A 17,910-nucleotide genomic window follows, 5' to 3' on the forward strand; every position below is an offset into this window, starting at 1 on the left:
ACCATTTTTAAGTGTATAGTTCACTAGTGTGAATTATATTCACACGGTTATACAATCTCCAGAACTCTCCTCGTATAAAATTCTGTGTCCATTAAACCACAACTTATCATTTCCCCCTGCCTCCTAGCTCCTGGCAACCACCATTCTACTTTGTGTCTCTGTAGATTTGCCTGCTCGAGATATCTCATATTAAGTGGAATCAAATGGCTTTTGTGTTTTTGTGACTGGCCTATTTCACTTAGCATAATCTCAGAGTTCATCCATGTTGTAGCATGTTACAGAATTTCCTTCCTTTAAAACATTTTTAATGTTAGTTCATGTCTTTTATCAACACATATATAATTACTTGTCTTCCAGTTTGTTGAAGCAATAGGTCAGACAGCACTGGGCACGATAATGTCTGTTAAAGTGGCTAGCCATAAAAACTCCAGCGCCACATCATTCCCGATGAAGATGACTGATTTTGCCATTTTCATCCACCTTACAGTATTTCAGGACATCCAGCTTAACCTTCTTTCTCTTATGCTGCTTCCTCTTGGGAGTGGTGTAAGACTTCTTCCTTAGCACCACCACGACGTCTCAGCACAAGATGAAGACTGGATTCCCTTTGGACGTAGTTGTCAGACAAAATACACCAATCTTCCAGTCGCTTGTGAGCAAAGACCGGTCTCTGCTAATCAAGAAGAATTCCTTCCTTATCCTGGATCTTGGCTTTTATTTTCTACTGTATTTTATGGTGCAACCTGAAGAGTGATGGTCTTTCCCATAAGGGTTTTCATGAAAATCTGCCTCTTGACAGTGGTTCTACCTTCCGCCACAGATGGTGGATTGGAAAGGAGAGCACTGCAACAACCAATGGAGTTTTCTGAATTTCCTTCCTTTTTAAGACTGAATAATTCCATTGTATGTGTATATACAGCATTTTGTTTATCTATTCATCTGTTGTTGGATTTGGGGGTTGCTTCCACTTCTGGCTATTGTGAATAATGCTGCTGTGAACATGGGTGTACAAATATCTTTTCAAGACCCTGCTTTCAGGGTGCCTGGATGGCTCAGTCGGTTGAGCATCCAATGATTGATTTTGGCTCAGGTCACGATCTCACAGTTTGTGGAATCGAGCCCCACGTTGGGCTCTGCACTGACAACACGGACCTTGGGATTCTCTCTCTCTCCCCCACTCTCTGCTCCTTCCTCCCTCGTCTCTGCCCCCACCCCTGGCCTATGCTCACATATGCTCACTGTCTCCCTCTCTCAAAAATAAATAAATAAACATTAAGAAAAAAAAAAAAGACCCTGCTTTCAGTTATTTTGGATATATACCCAGTAATGTAATTGCTGGAGCAACTTATCCAATTTTTAAAAAGTTAACATCTGACTTTACAGAGTCAGCACCCTAATCAATATCAAACAGTAAGTCAAACAAAGTTACCTTCCCCTAAAGCATCAGGTGACCAACAGTAGACCAGCTGGACAATATTCTAGCGTGACTGTGAACAAGCTCAATGTAATCTTTTTGCCTTATTTACAGATCTTGGGTAACTTTTCCTTGCAGACTCCCTCACTATGAGAGTAGGGGCTCTGTGCTGTTGGCCATTTTATTCCCAGTGGCCAGGCCCAGAAGTACTGTTGAATAAATGAGGTATCACTAAGGCTTACATCACCTGGCTCTTGTGAGGACATCATGAGATATTGCTTGCAAACTGCCTGTCAAAGTCTGACACATAGTGGCTGCTTAAGACATAGGAGAAGTTAATATTATTGTTACGCGGCAGCTGGGAGGGGGACTGGTTATGACTTGGAGGAGCGCACAGCCACAGCTCCTGTCATGGAGGGTAACTGTCCTAGAGGGGTCACCAAGGCAGGGTCTTGGGGCCTGGGTGCCTCCAAGCCATAATGTTGGGGGAACTAATGCTTCTTTTTAGGAATCTCCATGGGACACTTGCTTCCTCGGGCACCATAGGAGCATTGGTGGCTTGGCTGATCAGCTATAAGCCAGCCTTGTTTGGGTTCCTATTCCTTCTGCTGTTGCTTAGCAACTGGTTGGTCAAGCATGAAGTCCAGCCCGCCCCCCTAGAGCCCCAGCAGGTGAGCGAGAGGGGCCTTAGCTTCAGCTAAGGATGATGGGACATTTACAGCTAGACTGGAGGATGGGGGACAGGGAAGATGTCAGGATAATGGGGCAAGACTGAAGAATCCACAGCTCTGGTCTAAGCCCCTGCTCTTCAGCTCCCACCTGGGTGATGGAGGACGAAGCACTTCCTTCACAAGGCTTCAGTTACCTTGGCTGTAAAATAGGGACCATCCCTAGACAAACAAGAAAACAAACTCTTAAAATACAGAGAACTGGTCATTGATGGAGGGGAGGTGGGTGGGGGAAGGAGTGAAATAGATAAAGGGGGTTAAGAGTACACTTACATTGATGAGCACTGAAAAATGTACACAGTCGTTGAATCATTATATTGTGCACCCGAAACTAATATAACACTGTATATTAATTATACTTCAATAAAAAGAAAAAAAGAGGAAAACTTATAAAAAATAAAAATAGGGACCATCCCAGACTCTTCTGCTTCATGTTTGATGTCAGTCACCATGGTTTGACAACAATAACAACTACTTTAAAGAGGGAGAATTTTAAATAGATGAGCTAAAGATACCTGTGTAACATAGACACATCTCTAGAATAATGAAAACAATAGAAACGTACCCAGATTATGACATGTTTTATACAAAATTAAAAAAACATGCAAAACAATACCCTGCCTTGTTTATGGATGCCTATGTATAATGAAGATATATTAAGGCTGGATTTCTCAACCTCTGCACCATTGCTACTTTGAGTTGGATAGTTCTTTATTTCAAGGGTCTGTCTTGTGCCCTGTTGGATGTGAAGCAGCATCTTTAGCCTCTACCCACAGATGCCAATAGCATCCCTCACCCCCTTTTCGTAACAACCAACAATGTCTACAAACACTGCCAAATGTCCTGTAGGGAGGCAAAATAGCCTCCCATTGAAAACCAGTGGTATAAAGAAATGTATGGAAAAAATAAATACTGAATTCAGGACTGCAGTTGAGATGAGGTTCAGGGAGGGAGGGAAACCTTAGGATAAGGATCCACAGGGGACTTCACATTACATTTATCGTATTTTATTTCTTAAGCTGGAATGGAAACATGGGTATTTGCTGTAATAGTCACCTGTCTTGCATCCCTGAAATATTTACTTTACTTTTATTTATTTTTTAAGTTTATTTATTTTGAGAGATCACGCATATGTGCACAAGTTGGGGAAGGACAGAGAGAGAAAGGGAGAGAGAGAGAACCCCAAGTAAGCTCCACACTCAGTGGGGAGCCTGACGTGGGGCTCCATCTCATGACTGCAAGATCATGACCTGAACCGAAATCAAGAGTTGGTTAAGGCTTGGACTTCAGCTCAGGTCATGATCTCACAGTTGTGAGTTCGAGCCCTGCGTGGGGCTCTGCGCTGCCGGTGTGGAGGCTTCTTGGGATTCTTGCTCTCTCCTCTCTCTCTGCCCCTCCCTCCACTCATACTTTCTCTCTCAAAATAAATAAACTTAAAAAAATTAAAACATTTAAAAAATAAAATGGTTTTAAAGATGAGGGATTTGTAGCTGAACCCTAAAGAAAAAAAAATTATTACTAACTGCATGGGGACAGATGAGGATTATAGAGATATACTGAGACTTGGCAGTTGGTGATTTTATGAGGCCTGACTCAAGTCTCAGAAGGGCACACTGTGAAACACAATCTCTGGAAACAGATATATCTGGGTTAAGTGTCTTATGTCCCCTGTGAGTGCAGATTACTGGGCCATCGCATTTATTCCTATGAACAAAAGGCAAGTATGGGTCCCCATACTTGGGAGTTCAGGGAGCTCCCAAACGCGGGTTGGGTGATACTAAGAAAGGGACCTTTCCTCCCTAGACACCCACCAGGTGTGGCAAAGATGCTCTCCTTGCAGGCTGGTTGTGAGGACTGATTAACATGACGTTTATAAATCACTATTAACTAAGGTTTCCTTTTCTCATGGTGGGGGAGTTTAGGAAGAGGCAGAGAAACCTAAGCCACCTGAAGCGAAACCCAACAGCTGCGTCATGAACACAAAAGAAGTCGAGAGACTACATGCCTGCTTTGCCCTCCAGGACAAGGTCCTGGAACGGCTTATGTTCAGCGAAATGAAGCTGAAGGTCTTAGAAAATCAGATGTTCGCTGTATGGAATAGAATGAATCGCCACAGGAGGTCAAGCCGGCAGCGGACTTTTCCCATGAGGAAACACAGACTGAGGAGGCACGACTCAATTTTCTCCATCATCTCTGATTGTACTTCGAATTCCCCTTAATGAGATCAGAGAGACTGGGGTGGGCTGGCCTCTTCTGATGTTACCCTTACTCAGTAAAACCCAGTCAGAGACTAGTGAATTTTCTCAGTAAACCACACTGGAGAGCATACTTCGAGGCTGAAAGGCTGATCACTTTTGGAAAAGAAATCAGTATTCACTAGGTCAGCCAGACAGCATTCTAAGATACAACCTGACAGGACTCCAGAACCCAGCTCTTCCTCTCAGTTGGGCCACCTTAACCCTAGTTCAGGGCCCTCTACCTGTTCACCTTGAGTCTTACAATGGCTGCCCCCGCCCCCAGTTTTCCCCTTCCCTTTTGCTCAGAGGCCAGAGCCAAGGCCTGCCAAGCACAGCTCTGGGCAAGTTCACTGCCTATGCCTCGCTTTGGTTGACAGAATAAAAGCCACACTCCTTGCCATGCTGTTCAGGCCCTCCATGATCTGACCCCCTTTCCAGGCTTCCCCTACCCCTTACTCTCCCTCACATGCTTTATACCTTGTGCCAGAGTACCCTAAACATCAGTCACTGGGGTACCCCCTTTGTGACTTTTGCCAGAGCCATGAACCGCCTGAATGTTTAACCTAATACTGTCCCTTTAAAGGGTTTCTTCCTTGAATAAATTTATCTGTGAAGGAAAGTGATAATAAAAATAACAATTATTATCTGGACATTAAAAGGCTCTATCATTTGGCTGAAATAGAACGTAACTGTCAAGAGGCACGTGGGTGGCTCAGCTGGTTGAGCGTCCGACTTTGGCTCAGGTCATGATCTTGCAGCTCTTGGGTTCGAGCCCCGTGTTGGGCTCTATGCTGACAGCTCAGAGCCCGGAGCCTGCTTCGGATTCGGTGTCCCTCTCTCTCTGCCCCTCCCGAGCTCATGCTTTGTCTCTCTCTCTCTCTCAAAAATAAATAAACATTTAAAAAAATTTTTTTAAAAAGAACATACCCCCCCCCCCAAAAAAAAAAAAAAAAGACAGTAAAGACAGAACACTGTTACTAAAATGCCAGTTGGAGCTTGGTTGTCCGCTGAAGCGTCTGAGCCTGGGAACTTCGGGTTAAAAAGAGAGATTAGCAGGTATTAGCGTTTGAGAGATATGCTAGCACCAAGCTAAGACGTCTCCATAAGGGGCCCTGGGAAGGAAATCACGACCTCACTGTGGGATCCAGTGTGGATCTTGTTGGAGCCCCACCTAAAATCATCTCTACTCAAACCAGACGACTGGTCATCCCCCAAATGCCTCCACATCTTTGCTCACTTGTTTTCTTCCCCTGGAATCCCTTATCTTCCCCTTTCTGCTATTACAATCCTTAGTGCTTCCTGAACCACACCTCCAGAACGCTTCCCTAACCCAGCTGTGGTCTCTGTCATTCGTGCGCTCCCAGCATCTTATCTACAGTTCAATAGTACTATCTACAGTTCAGTGTACCACAATCCGCTGGGATCTGATTTGCGCACGTTTCCATATTCCCTCCCCACCCTTCAACTACATTATAAACTCTCAGCATCTTGTTCATCTGTATATTGCTCCACAGCACCCAACACTGTGGCTAGTATATAGTCAGTGCTCAAGAAACAGCATCTCTGATTGTTGATCACAGTCTTATGTGTCCTGACATTTTCTCTGCCCTTTCCTTTTAGAATGGCTCTCCTACCTTTTGGGATGAGCACTGGGTGTTGTATGGAAACCAATTTGTCAATAAATTTCATATATAAAAAATAAAAAAAAAAAGAAAAAAAAAAAGAAAAAAAAAAAAAGAATGGCTCTCCTATATCCTATTTTGTTTAAGAGCAGGATCTCTGGACCCTAACTGCCTGGCTTTAAATCCCAACTCCATCAACTCCCAGCTGTGTGATCTCGGACAATTCTAAGTTGTTTATTCTCTCTGTACCTCAGTTTGCTCAACTGTAAAATGGGGGGGGCATAGAGCTACCAACCTCATTGCTTGTTGTGAGCATTAGGTGAGTTACCACATCCCCTCAGGTCTTTGCTCAAACGATTCCTTCTTACTGAGGACTCCCATGACCTCCCTACGTAAAATCACAACCCTCCCTTGTGGGTCCAACGTCTTCTCCTTGCCTCTCCAAGTGCACTCTCCACCCTTTGCCTCAGGCTGGTTTAGGGCTGGCTGGGCTCCTTCACAGAGGATCACTCCTCTCAGGGAGGCTCTCTTTACAGGACCTTCTTCTTCCAGGTTTCCTTTGGAGCCAGGGGAGGGTGGTAGCATCCCCTCCATTTTTCTAGCCCAGGGGCGCCACACTATCTTTGTGGGTTCCCTATATATACTGCTCACACCTTTGTAAAGCATCCCTTTCACACAGCGTCCCTGGCCACTGCTGATGGCCTTGCTGTATGGCCAGGCCATTGGACCACCCAGAACTGGAGCGTTAGGAGCGTATCCACATGGTAACCTCTGCTGTGGAAACAGATAAAGCAATTCAGCCACAAACTCCATCTGTATGTGATAATGAACAAGCTCACAATAAGGCACTGCACCCTGACAGAGTCTCTGGACAGAAAAACTGATCAAAACTACATGGCATCACATCTCCTCGGTGTTCTAGATCCATGGTAGCACGATGACTTTGGGATCTGATCAGTGCACAATAGGCAAATTGGTTGCCGTGGATTCCGACCACCATAGACCTGGTTTAGAACACGGGGTGGCTGTTCTCTTCACCAAGCAGGTATCATCCAGACTCCTAAGGTTCTGATGAGCACCTTGGCCATGGGCTAAAATTCCCCGATATGATACAATGTGACAATGCAACTCGCTTTATAGCTACTGCCTCCCAGTCGTGGGCCTTGTCCACGCAGAATTCACTTGCGCTTCCCCTCTCGCCACCTGCAGCCAAGTGAGTCCAATGGAACTTTGCTATGGCTCGCTCCAGGTGCAGCTACATCAGCTGTGCATCATCCTCTGTGGGCACCTAGGGGAGAGAGGGGGCGCACACCTGATGTGTCAGGCAGAATGCCGACTCCCGGGTTCCTACAGGGTCAATGCTCTGGGAAAGGACAAATCATCTGGCGCATCTAGGCATATGACAGACCGCAGCTAATCTAGCAAGAACATAAGCAAGCAGACCAAGATGGAGGGCTAAATATCCTCTTGCCTTCTCTTCCAGATTTGGACAGGCAGTGCTCAAACAGCCTCTAGCAGCTGCCCAGGCCAATGCCCATGGCACGAACCTATCACAGTACTGAACGTACCCTCACCCTTACCCCTGCCCACCATACCCAGCCAGAGGAGACTGATCAGTGACTCACCCTCTGACGGTGGCTTGGACATTGCTCCTCGGCCTGGCCACAACCAATGACAGCTGTTGGTTGGACCTCCACAACCATGGAGCAGTGGAGGTTGGGCCTCCACAACCATGCTCCCATCCCGCGCTCAGATGGTGTTAAGGCCCGCTGGCAGAGTATCGAGTGGTGCGCTTTGTACCCCAGAACTGTTTTATGATTTGGAGAGAGGTCCTCGCGTCTGGCATGGACTCCATGGCCAGATGGCTCAGGCCTCTGCGACGGGCTCTGGACTAACACTCTAGGCTCCCTTTCTTCCACAGCGTCTCCCCTGGCTTTGCCAACAACCACTGGAAATCCCATTACGAGACCAGCTGATTTCTACCCTGTTGATTTGTATCCCCGGTGGTCAGACTCGTGTTTGATGAGCCCTAGTCAGGGGATGGACCGTGAAAAAAGCAATGTGGATTCTATTGGAAGACCCTGGGAGCGCACTCCAGGTTCTAGCGGTGAGATGACAGCAGGTGGGCTCCAGAGGGGCTCCCTTCCCCAAAGCTGAAATGATTCCACATGGTCTCCACTCACCTCAGTGTCTTCAGGCGACTTCAGCACTGCAAGCAATTTCCCTGGTGCCTGAGCTCAGACCGGTTTTTCTTTACTTACAAGGCTGACGTCACACTGCCTATAAAACAACAGAGTAGTAGGTCTGTGTGTGGAGGGGGTCTTCTGAAGCATACGCCAGCTGGATGTCTCCAGCTATGCCCAGACCCTCAAACCTCCATGACTTGGTGGCGTTTGCGGTCGTCCAGCACTCACGTCTCCTGGACCTCAGGGCTCAGTCCTCAGACCCCTTCTTCGTTTCACTCCCTGGTGATGGCTTTAAATATTATCTGCTATTTTCTGACTATTTTCTATTTCAAATGTCCAATTACCTATGTCGATACTTGCACGTCTCAAAATTCTGCTCCAAACCCCTCCCACACACAGGCTTCCCCCTTCCAGTTGCTTAGGCCCAAAGCTCTGGAGCTGGGGTGCCAGGCTGGCACAGTTGGTTGAGTGTCCGACTCTTGGTTTCCGCTCAGGTCATGGGTTGGGGGTTCAAGCCCTGCATCAGGCTCTGCCCTGACAGCATGGAGCCTGCTTGGGGTTCTCTGTCGCCCTCTCTCTCTCTCTGCCCCTCCCCCACTTGCACTGTCTCTGTCTCTCTCCAAAGACGTAAACTTAAAAAAAAAAAAACAAAAAACCCAACCCAACTCTGGAGCTGTTCCTGGTCCTCTCATTCTCCCTCATGTCCTGCTCTAATTCATAAGTGAGCCCTACTGGCTCCTTTGGAGCATGTCCAGAGGCTGGGACTCCAGCTGCCTCCACTTCCAGACCCCCACCATCTTTCATCTGAACAAGTTCCTGCCTGGTCTCCCCACCCCTGCCCTGGCCCTCCAGTTGGCTCTCAACACACAAGCCCAAGTGGTCCTTTAAAAATGTGAGTTGGCTGGGGCGCCTGGGTGGCGCAGTCGGTTAAGCGTCCGACTTCAGCCAGGTCACGATCTCGCGGTCCGTGAGTTCGAGCCCCGCGTCAGGCTCTGGGCTGATGGCTCGGAGCCTGGAGCCTGTTTCCGATTCTGTGTCTCCCTCTCTCTCTGCCCCTCCCCCGTTCATGCTCTGTCTCTCTCTGTCCCAACAATAAATAAAAACGTTGAAAAAAAAATTAAAAAAAAATGTGAGTTGGGTCATGCCACTCCTCTGCTCTAAACCCTGCAATGGCTCCCATGTCACTCGGAGTGAGGACCAAAGTCCTTCCCGCAGTCTATGAAGTTCTCCACGACCTGGTCCCCCATACCTTTCTGACCCGGCCTCCCGCCCCGCCCCTCACTTAGTGTGCTCCAGCCTCCAGTCTCCCTGCTTTTCCTTCAGTGCACCAGGCACACTCTCACCGTCCGAGAGCCCTTTGCATGTTCCCCCTACCAGGGACTCTCTTCCTCTGCTGGCCATATTCCCAACTCCCTTACTTCCTTTAGGTGATTTGCTAGACATTTCTTTCTCAGTGAGGCCATCCTCACCTCCCAGTTTAATACTATAATGCACCCATCCCTTCTGCTCTATTTATTTTCCGTAGCACGTAACACTTTCTAACATGCCACTTCACGTATCTATTCTGTTGCCTCTGCTGGAATGTAAGCTCTACAAGGTCAGGGAATCTTTATCTGTCTTGTTCACTGAGATAGCTTCAAGCACCCCGAACAGTGCCCAGCACTTAGTAGGGGCTCAAGAAAATATGTATTGGGACCCCTGCTGGCTCAGTCGGAATAGCATGCGACTCTTGATCTTGGAGGTGTGAATTCGAGCCCCACATTGGGTGTAGAGCTTACTTAAATAAATCCTTAAAAAAACCTGTTGATGGTGAGTACTTGTTGCCCTGTGTCCTCCCCTAGACCTGAGTGTAAGACCTGGTGAACGGTAGACCCTCCATATGTGTCTGTTGGATGACTCAATGGATACATGTGCAAACACATGAACCAGTTAATCAATCCAGGCCTGACTGGGAAAGATGCTAAGTATCTTCACAGATCCTTTGGGAGAGATATTTTCCTTTTTCAAGTTTAATTTATCCTTGATATGTTTTCAGGTGCTTTCTTCGTTCTTCCTAATCCTGACGGTGAGGGTAGTGACAGTTGTTTTCCTTCTCTGGGGATGTTCTGGAGTGGATCTGGGGACAAGAGAGTGACCTCAAAATAATGTGGGGAGCATGTGAAATGGAGAAGTTGACCTCAGAAGAAAAGTTTCAGGACAGGGGGCAAAAAGAGGAACCCAGCAGGAATCCCCAAAGTCCACAGTGCACTTGAACTCTGGAGCCTCCTGCCCCTCTGTGTAACAAGTCCTGCTCTGAGTTCTAAAAACCCGAACATGGTCCACAGGGAAGAGACCTCAGAAAACACCTCCAAGAAATCTTAGGACAACTAGAATGAGTTCTGGAACTGGAGGGAGAAAGATGGGGAGGAAGAGAGCAGGGGAGGGGAGCCAGGGGAGACGGGGAAAGTAGGCAAACAGGAGATGGAGAGAGAGAGAGAAGAGACCAGCGGGGTCATGAGCGGGGAGCACTGGGAGGGACCGATGGTCATCACACTGGCTCACATTTGTTGAGGACTTACTTGTGCCAGCTCAGGACTGTGCGCTTTGGGTGTCCTAGCTCATGTAATCCTCATTCCCACCACAAGGGGGCAGGCTCTATTTTACTACTCTCTTTACAGGTCAGCACACTGAAGTCCAAGAGAAGCCAACAAACCCAACCAAAGTCAAATAAGTAGTAAACGGTGGAGCTGGCATTTGAACCCTGGCAGTCTGACTCAAGCGTCCGATTTTTATTTTTCCAAAGAGCAGTGGGCAGCCGTAGAAGGTTATTTAAGCAAAGGACTAATATGATCTCTCATGTATAAAGAGGATGAATAACTCCTCCCTCACAGGGCTGTCGTGGGGATTATCTTTGTTCGTTCGGCCAAGGAAAGCTCTGGGACAAATGCCTGGAGTAAGGGAAGCACTCAATGAACAGATGAGCCTCCGGAGGAGGCTGAGGCGGGGCCTAAAGATTTTACACATGGGCGTCTGCTGCCACCATGTGGCCACTCTGCTGTATGACATGCTACGGATTACCACTCACTTGGGAGGGGGAGAGGCTGATCTGGGTTGGTGAGAAGTGGCTGCTTTGGGGCACGGGGCCAGGGAGGAGCTCAGAGAGTAGCTGGTGTCCTGGGGGTGAGGATCTTTATCAACAGAGGTCTAGAACCCCGGGGTGGACTGATTCATATATTCAGCTCTGGTTTGGAGACACAAACCGAAGTGAGACATGGTCCTTGCCCTAGAGGACCTCATGGTCTGAAAAGGAGACAACAGGGGAGGTACATCGTGTTTGGGAAGCAGGCCTCCTGGGTCCAAATCCTGTTCCTGCCACTTCCTGGGTAGAACAGAATATGCCTCGTGGGACTGTTGTGAAAACCAAAGGAGAAAACACGGGAAGCACTAAGCACCTATATCTGGCACAGTCAGCACTCAATCTGTGACCCAGAGGTAGGTTTCCCACCCTGCTTGAGCCTCAGCAAAGAGGGACCAAGCAGCCAGGTACAATAATAGAAAAGAAGATGAGGGTTCCGGCCCCACCGCTGTCACTAAACTTACTGTGTGACCCTGGGAAGTCACCTCCCCTCTCAGAGCCTGTTTCACCAGCCATATGATGTGGAGTTTGGGCAAAATCACACCCAGCCCTCTTCTCGTCCTAATTTAGCCTATTTTCTAGGCCAGCCCAGATTTCTAGGCCATGGGGGATACAGACTAAGATCCAGAAGGCCTGCCTCCATCCATTTACATACCAGACCCTAAGCATCAGCACAGTGGAGAGAATCAAGCCCTGTCAATGACGGGGTGGCTGGGAGGCAACTGTGGGGCCCTACTGAGACAGTTATATGGAAGTTGGTGCAATCCATGAATTGCAGCACGAGCTTGCTGCTCAAAATGTGGTCCGTGGACTGGCATCGGCATCACCCGGGAGCTGGTTAGAGAAGCAGGATCCTGGGTCCTGCTCCGACTCACTGACTCAGAACTTGCAGCTTGATTTGCACCCCCCCCCCAGGCTGTTCCTATACACATTTAAAGTGGGTTGGAGACACACTGGTTTGGGGCGGTGGTTCTTAACCTTGACCAGAGGGTAGAATCACCAAGCCACGCCCCTGGGCATCTGTAGAGTGGGACCCAAACACCAGTGGTTTTTTCAAAGCTCTCCCGGTAATCCCAATGTGCAGCCATATCGAGTGTCAGGGAAGGTAAATACATTTTCTCTTTTTGGGCCAACTAAAATCAATGGACAGGGGCGCCTGGGTGTCTCAGTTAAGCATCTGATTCTTGATTTTGGCTCAGGTCATGATCTCACAGTTCATGGGATTGAACCCCGAGTCCGGCTCAGCGCTAACAGCTTGGGGCCTACTTAGGATTCTCTTGTTCTCTCTCTCTCTCTCTCCCCCTCCCCCACTCTCTCTTTCTCAAAAATAAATAAACTTAGAAAAATACGGGGCGCCTGGGTGGCGCAGTCGGTGAAGCGTCCGACTTCAGCCAGGTCACGATCTCGCGGTCCGTGAGTTCGAGCCCCGCGTCGGGCTCTGGGCTGATGGCTCAGAGCCTGGAGCCTGTTTCCGATTCTGTGTCCCCCTCTCTCTCTGCCCCTCGCCCGTTCATGCTCTGTCTCTCTCTGTCCCAAAAATAAATAAACGTTGAAAAAAAAAATTAAAAAAAAAAAAAGAAAAATAAAATCAGTGGACAGTAACTTTCTAGAATGTTCACTGAGAAAGATCTGATCTCTGACGCAGAGGTTGTGGCACAAAGCTAAGTTATAACAAGAAATGGGCCTTTACAGAGCCCTTACTCAGTGCGAGGTCCGGGGCGACCTGCTTTACCATCACCCTGCAATTTAATCCTCATGGTAACCAAGCTATTATTATCCCCATTTTGTAGACGAAGAAACAAAGAGGGCATGCCTTACCCAAGGCTACACAGGCAGTGACAGAACTGGTTATCTGCATATTTAACAACCAGGTTGACCCCTGGAAGTCTTCAAACTGTGTTCCTTGGAGCCTGAGGTTCCTCAGAGGCAGCTGAAGAGCTGGTGTGGGGGATGGACAGGTCTGGGAGGCCTGTGGGTCATCTCTCTTGCACACTGGGCTTGCCAGACACTCCTTTTGGAGAGAGCGTTCCTCTTCCGGCCTGGAGCATCTTGGATCACGTGGTGCTGTCCAGGCTGACAGATGTGCCCCCCTCCCTGTTGCTGAGGGACCCCAGGAACTAATCCCAATGGCGGAGGGCACGTGGAGGGATTAGTGCCGGGGTAATCGGCACCACATCTGCCAGCCCCTGGGGAGCCTGGGTGAAGCCTGCACCTCAGAGCCCAGCCAGCCATCCCCGTCCCCTGGAACACGGGGACTCCTGGAGGGCACTGGCCAGCCGTGGCTGGGCCTGAATTGCCCTGTCCTGCCTGAGCCTTCCAGAAGAGGGTGAGTTAGGGCTAAGAGTCTGGGGGTCTGAGTGGGTTGTTTCTGAGGCTGGACGGGGAGGCACTGGTGGGGACACTGACTGAGTGTCCTGATTTTCCTGGAACTGAGAGATCTGGGACTTTCAGTGCTAAAATCATGATAGACCCGGACAGACCTGGACAACTGGTCAAACTCACAGGTTTTCTGAGTTCAGTTCCCTCCGCCTTCGAAGCAGAGCTTCACGAAGGGGAGGGTTTGCTTTGCCCCCTCCCACCCTCAGCCCCCATCCTTGTCTTCCAGCCTTTCTGTCCCCTCCTCTCTTTTCCAGCCTTCAGGACCTCTCTTTGCCTTCACTCCTCTGACTTGATTTCCCACTCACAGGGTCTCCCGGACTGTAGGCCTGAATCCTCAAGGAGCTGGAACCTTCCACACCTTGGAGAGAATGATGACCCAGGTGAGGCATAGCCCATGGAAACTTGCTTCAAATATTGGCCTAAATCACCCAAATCACCTTCATCACCTTCATCATCATCATCGCTAACATTTCTAGAATTTGCACTGTAGGCCAGGAATAGTTTTGAGTGTTTTACCTGTAATAACCCACTGAATTCTCAAAACAAACCAGAAATTACTCCTCTCCTTCTTCACATCCCCAGGCCTCTGACTGGAGTGCCCCCCAATTCATCCCTACTACCTGTTCAGTGAAGCTTTCCCCCACCTCCCACCCGGAGGCTGAGTTCACGGGTACCTCAGAGACCCAAGAGCTGTATGCACATGCTCTGTTCACATCTCTCTCCCAGAGAAATTACTACGCTAGTGACCAGCTAGTGAACAGTGTTCTAGGGGCTTTGCATGCATTATCTCATTGACCCTCACCTAAATTCTATGAGATGTAGGAAGGATGGTCCTTCCCATTACGCAGACAAGAAAATGGAGACTCAAAGAGGTGAAGTCGTTCGTCCAAAGCCAGTAAGGGCAGAACCAGGATCAAGTCTTGCTTCACCTGGTTCCAGAGCCCTGGTGTGTGGCCAGTCTGCTGTCCTGCTGGCTCCATGGGGGACAGATGTTGGCCAAAGGCTCTGTGCCCTCAGGACATAGCACTGTGCCCAACACACAGATGGCCTTTGGAAATTGCATTCTGGATTAAGAAGTGGATGAGGAGGGTTGTACCAGAGTGGGCAGTGAGGAGAAAGGAGGGGAATGTCTTGGGGCTGTAGGCCACCTGGGGAAGGAGGTGGGGGAACTGTGGTTACGGGTGGGGCTTGGGGGAGCCAGGCTCTTCCTGAACCCCCACCCCCTACCCCTGCCTCATTTTCCAGCTGGGAAGGGAGAGGGGAGAGATGCCTGGTGCCTCCTACTGTAAAGTCAAAATGTGAGCAGCTGGTGAGTGGCTTAGAGGTTAAATACTGACCCCACCTTTGGGTCTGTTGGAATAAATCCTGAGATTGGAGACAGGCATGGGATGAGGCTGGGCTTCAGAGGAGAACTAGAGACTGGGGTGCGGTTCACATGTGAGTCACATGTGAGGGCGGGGTGCGGTGGTGCAGAGCACAGAGCTAGAATCCCAGCTCTGTCATGTGCTGTCCACGACTTCGGTAAGTCATTTTAAGGTCTCTGGGTTTCATTCTTCGCTTGAAAATGAGATGCCCATATTCTGGTCATGCTATAGGTGCCTGTTGAGGGAGGTTAGGCTGCCCTCCCTTAGTGCCACCGGCCCTGCCCCAGTGGCCCTTTGCTTGTGCTCGAAAGGGAGCACCTTCCAACTTCCCTCCCATATAAACAATACCAGAGAGCCCCCCGCTCCGCTCCTCGAGGCTGAAGCACGGTCTTGTGTCTGATGTTACTGATGACACCAGTGGAGACATCCTAATGCTCTTGGGCTCCTTAATGGCTTCATTTCTTAAAAATGGAGGTATAGTTTGCATGCATTAAAAGTCACTCTTTCTGGTGTACAATTCTGAGTTTTGACAAATGCACACAGTCCAGACCGACCACGATCAAGACACAGAATGGTTCCATTGCCTACCACTGTCCCTTCTGTTCCTTTGTCATCTCCCCCATTCCTACCCCCAGGCAGCCACTGAATGGTCTTCTGTCCCTACAGTTTTGCCTTTTCCAGAATGTTACAAAAATGCAGTTGCACAGACTGTGGCTTTTTGAGTCTGGCTTGTTTCATTTAGCATAATGCATTTGAGATTCGTTCGCGTTACTGCCTGTATCGGTAGTCCGTTCCTTTACGCCTGCTGATCAGTATCCAATTGTACAGATATATTACAGTTTGTCTGCTCACCAGTTAAGGGACATTTGGGTTATTTCCAATCTCTGGAAATTATGAATAAAGAGTGGCTTTAGTGGGAACCCCGAATTCTAGAGCTGGAAATCAAGTGAGATTTCCAGGTGTAAAAGGTAAACTCAACAGTCAGTCCATCCTGCTAACAGCTGAAGACACAGAGGTCCAGAGAGGGGAAGAGACCCAGCCATAGTTATAACTGACTCAGGAAGTGGGGCTGAGATTTGAACCCAAGGCTTTCAACCTGCAGGACAATGTAAAGTTCAAAACGTATTTCTGAAACATCTGCCAGGGCCAGGCAGAGTAACAATTGTTACAGGCATAAAGGCCAAGAAGGAATGATCCTGGTGCTGGAGACACCTGCCGCAGAGTAGGGAGCCAGACAAAGAAGCTAGCAGTAACCAGTGTAGGTTACTGTTACAATGCAAGAAGGGGTGTGCATGAAGCAGAGAGGAGAGGCCCTCAGTTCTGTCTGGGGGAGAATCAGAAGGCTCTGCAAATGCCCATGTATTTTCAGGGAAGAACACAAGTTTGTCAGGTGGAAAAGGATAGAAAGGGTCTCACAGACCCTCGCAGAGGGAACCTCCCTCACAGAGGGAACGGCAGGTGCAAAGCAACGGAGAGTGGGATGTGGGGTGTGGGAGCCTAAAGATGCAAGGGGGAGGGGGGAGGCGGAGGAGAGGCAGGAAATGGCCGCATGGAATCTGCTGGGGTCTGATTATAGCAAGCCTCTCTGGCCAGACTGTTTACTGCAGGACAGTGCCCGTGCTCCGTGTATAAGCTCTCTTCATCACGGAAGAGCATGTAGGATTGAACAGAGAGAGAAGGAATCGAAACTCAGTGAGACCCTAGCGGAACACAGCCTACAGAGCAGGTGTTGGTACGGACAGGCGCTTAGTATGTTTCAGAGCCAGCGGCATACAAGTCAGTGGCACAGGGCTGGAATTAATTAATTAAATTTTTATTTATTTATTTTGAGAGAGAGAGCGTGAATGGGGTGGGGCAGAGAGAGTCGAAGGCACACTCCGCACAGGGCTCGAACCCACGAGCCGTGAGATCATGACCTGAGCCAAAATCAAGAGTTGGATGATTAACCAACTGAGCCACCCAGGCGCCCCAGGACTGGAGTATTTAATAATCCGTGCTGAGATGACTGATTATCTGTATGGAAAAAATAAAATGAGATTTTCCTTCTTTACACCATAACCAAAATAGTTTTGTGTGTGACAGTAGAGAAATCTACATTTACCTCTGTATAACGTATTTCCTGTGCGTGCATGCATGCACACACACACACACACACACACACACGCACACTCACAGCAAACAAAAAAGACAATATGGATGAATTTGATCGGCAGCAACCAAAACGCAAACCCAAATCCCTCTATTCAACAATAGCTAATAGAGCTTACGACGTGTCAAAACAACGTACTTTAAAAATATTAACCTACTAAAGCCTTACTAATTTATGAGGCAAGCACTATTATCACTTCCATTTTACAGGTGCAGAAACTGAGGCACAGAGAGGTTGAGTGACTTTCTTGAGGTCACACAGCCAGGAAATGGTTGAACTGAGATTCAGAATTAGGCAATCTGGCCACAGATTCACCACTACATGATTTTGCCTCCAACAAGTTATCATAAACATAATGGGAACAGACAAAACACAAGTGAGAGTATCTGGAACTTATACTGAACTCTAATAAACAAGGAAAGTTGAATAGGAACAAATAGGCCATGGATAAGAACAGTCCGTTCACAGAAAAGCAAACCCAAATATATACAGTAAACGCAGGAAAATGCATTCAAGCTTATTAGTAATCAAGAAAATGCAAGTTAAAAATAGCAATGAGGGGCGCCTGTCTGACTCTTGGTTTCGGCTCAGGTCATGATCTCACGGTTCATGGGATCAAGCCCCGCGTTGGGCTCCGTGCTGACAATGCAGAGCCTGCTTGGGATTCTCTCTTTCCCGCTCTCTCTGTCCCTCCCCTGCTTGTGTTCTCTCTCTCT

At 48.4% G+C, this 17,910-nt stretch overlaps 1 protein-coding gene and 1 pseudogene across 1 annotated transcript; one reads left to right on the top strand and one right to left on the bottom strand.

The window, feature by feature from the left end:
* Positions 1–342: 342 nt before the first annotated feature.
* LOC124514389 (ubiquitin-40S ribosomal protein S27a-like) lies at positions 343–1,723 on the bottom strand (annotated as a pseudogene).
* A 170-nt stretch (positions 1,724–1,893) lies between these two features.
* TEX46 (testis expressed 46) lies at positions 1,894–4,361 on the top strand. The gene is made up of 2 exons (XM_047082378.1): positions 1,894–2,085; positions 4,164–4,361. The coding sequence occupies exons 1-2, from the start codon at positions 1,894–1,896 to the stop codon at positions 4,359–4,361; spliced, it is 390 nt and encodes a 129-aa protein (XP_046938334.1).
* The last annotated feature ends 13,549 nt before the right edge of the window (positions 4,362–17,910 follow it).

This window comes from Lynx rufus, unplaced genomic scaffold, assembly GCF_022079265.1.
Source record: "Lynx rufus isolate CCGP_SWC_20201006 ecotype Redwood Valley unplaced genomic scaffold, mLynRuf1.p SCAF_2, whole genome shotgun sequence".
In the NCBI taxonomy this organism is placed as follows: domain Eukaryota; kingdom Metazoa; phylum Chordata; class Mammalia; order Carnivora; family Felidae; genus Lynx; species Lynx rufus.